Here is a 3,475-nt window from a genome sequence, read left to right as displayed (position 1 = left end):
TGTTTCATATTAGAAATTTTACGTAAGCTTTCTAATCTCAATGTTTTGTTTCATGCATAATGATTCTGAGAACCAGCCTGTTCTGCCAGGGGACTGAGCGGTGTGCATCCATTGATCCTTTTCAAGTGTTCAATACATCTTTGCACAACAGGTACCTACTGACTTCATTTCTCCTCTCTGGGAGCACTGGGTGGAGAGGGCTGAGGACAGCAGATGCCATCCCTGTCATCATGTGTCCTAGAGTGTGCGCATTCAGTGAAAAGGTGCATAACAATGTGTTCTGAGTATATTTAACTTACATATATAAATTTATAATAGCTGCTTTACTGATTTACTTTATTAAATGCAGGACATGTATTTTAATATTATGTAATACAGTAACTTTTGGAAACTCAGTATTATTTAAAATGCATGATTTATGTTTCAAGGGTAAAGTTAGTTTGCAGGTCATGGTACAAGTACCAACACTTTACCTTCAGCATATAATTGATAATCAAAATAATCTTATGAAAATGTGCTTTCTAGTATCTTATATTGTTTTGGTAATTACACGAAGTTCACTTTGGAACAAGATCAGGAAGTAAAGAAAAGGAAAGGGTAGCCTTGTGTTTGTTCCAGCAATGACATGGCAGCTGAGTTACCATCAGTAGGACAATTATTCAATTTCTTCGACTTAGAAATACATTTCCATTGTGTAATGCGCTCTCTACCATGCACTCCTTTAGGCTTTCTTAATTTTTTTCTTGAAGTTCGGTTGATATACAATAGTTTATTGTTTCCCAGCCATGAAAAGGAAAGAAATCCTGCCATCTTTGACTTCTTTATGTCTAATACCGCATGTTAAGGTCCTCATGTTTAGAGATGCAGTTTGTAGGCATATAAAAAATAGACATGTAACAAACACAGCATCCTCGATCTTCTTTGTCCATTGAGTTTACTTGATTGGTCATTTAAAGCACAAATTTAAATATGAATCTTCAAAGACTATCATCTACATAAGTACTGCACTTTAAGACAGCTAGTTAGATACTAATTTTTTCCTTTTTGCAACATGCAAGAACTCTAGAACTAATTGGACTGTATGTAAAAGGCATAGTTAGTTGGTGATAGGTTTATCTTTTTCCTGACTGAATTTTTCTTCATACTTTCCATATGGACTCCATACAATTATTGATAAATGAGGTAAACAACTGACACAGATATTAGTGCATTCAATTAGATAGGTATTTATGTCTCTGGGGTCAGAGCTGTTACCCAAAGTGGAAGATTAATATAACTGCATAAAAGCTAAAATTTCTACAGAAGTTTAATAACAAATATATATTTAAATTCTATATTAAACCATAAACAACAAATATGCCATAATCCCTAGAATGGAAAGTGTCGTATCTTATATGATCTTTTAAGATTTCTTAGCAAATTCTGCTGAACTGAAAATATATTTATTCATGAACACTGAAAGATGAAGGCCAGGAAAGGAACTGACTTGAGATACTGGGAAGGGGTGCAGGAATTAATTTGAAAATTTTCTCCACATTATAAACATAATGCTTTTAATTACAATTGTTTAAAAATTATCTTCACATTTGCAAATTAGGAACAAAAGAATGTCATGGCAGAACAACCAGACCTCAGGGCGTGACTTCCTCCTCTCGGATCTGTTTCAAGGCACCTCCGCCCCCTGGACCTTCTTTGCCCTCACCCTGCTGGATCTCCTGGGTGCCCTGCTGGGCAACAGCACAATAATCATCCTCATTAGGGCTGACCCTCACCTCCACAGTCCCATGTACTTCCTTCTCGGCCAGCTCTCCCTCATGGACCTCCTGTACATCTCTACATTTGTCCCCAAAATGGCCCTGGACTTTCTCTCTGGGGACCATCGCATCTCCTTCTTTGGGTGTAGCGTTCAGATGTTCCTCTTCACAAGCCTTGTGGGCACCGAGTGCCTGCTGCTGGCCGTCATGGCTTACGACCGCTATGTGGCCATCTGCCACCCACTGCACTACCCCATCCTCATGAGCCCCAAGGTCTGCACACTCCTGGTGCTCACGTCCTGGCTGGGCGCACTGCTCAATGCCTCCATCCACGTGGTCTACACTCTAACTCTCCCTTACTGTGCCTCTAGGCAAATCCATCATTTCTTTTGTGAGATCCCAGCCCTATTAAAGTTGGTCTGTACTGACACTTCTCAATACGAAAAGGGCATTTTTGTTAGTGGTTTGATTTTTTTCCTTTCTCCATTCTCAGCCATTCTGGCCTCCTATGGATGCATACTGTTCACTGTCCTGGGCATGCGATTGAGCCTGGGGCTCAGGAAAACCTTGGCTACTTGCTCTTCTCACTTGGCTGTGGTGTCTCTATTCTATGGGGCTGCCATCATCAAGTACTTTCTGCCCAAGTCCTACCACCCCCCTGAGCAGGAAGAAGTGCTCTCTGTCTTCTACACCATCCTCACGCCCACGCTCAACCCCCTCATCTACAGCCTGCGGAACAAGGACATCGCCAGAGCCCTCAGGAGGCTTCTCAGGAAATGAGGGCTGTGCGGTGCTGTTGTTCGCAATGTGAATCCACTACAGTGAAAGCTTTTGCTTTGAAATGGAATGAACACGTATGTATATAGACATATCCATGTGCATTTAACAGGTGACACTGTGTATTTGAAAAATAGCGGAAAGGGGAAAAAATATAATACCATGTGTAATGATACAATTTGACATGGTTGTTTTCTTATAGTTAATCATGTATACCTTAGCAATGAATGACAACAAAAATGGAGATATTTTACTCATATAATGTGCACAATACTTTTTATTCCTATTTTATTTTATTTTTTCGTTTTACAAAAAATATGCAGATCTTTAAGAGGAGAAGCATGACATAATTTAATTTCTTTATTAAAAGAATTTAGATGTATATTCCCAAACTAACATTGTAAATGCTATAATAAAAAGATTTTAAAGTATATATTTTTTTCTAAATAAGTTTCCGAAGAAAATTCTGTTTCTCAAAGCCTGACATGGAATTATTGAAATATTTAGTGATTCACTATGTTTTAATACAAGTTAATTAAATAATTTGTTTCATTTATTCTTAAGATACTTTAAAAATATTGGATCATCTGCCTTTGTCTTTGTTATGTGGCTGAATACTTGTCATTTCCAAAATAAAACATAAATTTTAGTGAAGATGTTTGATTTCTATTGTATAGAATTTTTGTATATCCGTTACTCTTTATTACAATTGTTATCTTTAGCTGTTTAATATTTACTTCTGAAATTGCCTGATTTTATGGCTTACCCATTACTTCCAATTTGTAATAACTTCTGCTTTGTATTTTACTGTTGCTTTTGTATTTTACTGTTACTTTTGTATCTAAAATACATTTATCATGGATCATAACTCTTGTCGCAACACGGCAATTCCATATTGTCATTTTCCCTGCAATGTATTAGATAAGGATACTGAAGTTACTTTT

At 37.2% G+C, this 3,475-nt stretch overlaps 1 protein-coding gene across 1 annotated transcript; it reads left to right on the top strand.

The window, feature by feature from the left end:
* Nucleotides 1-1,509: 1,509 nt before the first annotated feature.
* On the top strand, nt 1,510-2,534 carry LOC118921396 (olfactory receptor 2T27-like). The gene has a single exon (XM_036903130.2). It carries the CDS (start codon nt 1,608-1,610, stop codon nt 2,532-2,534), a length of 927 nt encoding a protein of 308 aa, XP_036759025.2. The 5' UTR covers nt 1,510-1,607.
* The last annotated feature ends 941 nt before the right edge of the window (nt 2,535-3,475 follow it).

This window comes from Manis pentadactyla, chromosome 13 (genome assembly GCF_030020395.1).
Source record: "Manis pentadactyla isolate mManPen7 chromosome 13, mManPen7.hap1, whole genome shotgun sequence".
NCBI classification, from domain to species: Eukaryota; Metazoa; Chordata; class Mammalia; order Pholidota; family Manidae; genus Manis; species Manis pentadactyla.
This window is presented reverse-complemented; position numbering and strand designations above follow the sequence as displayed.

Coding starts and splice junctions, on each gene's coding strand:
- LOC118921396 (XM_036903130.2), top strand. CDS start 1,608: ATGTCATGGCAGAACAACCAGACCTCAGGGCGTGACTTCCTCCTCTCG.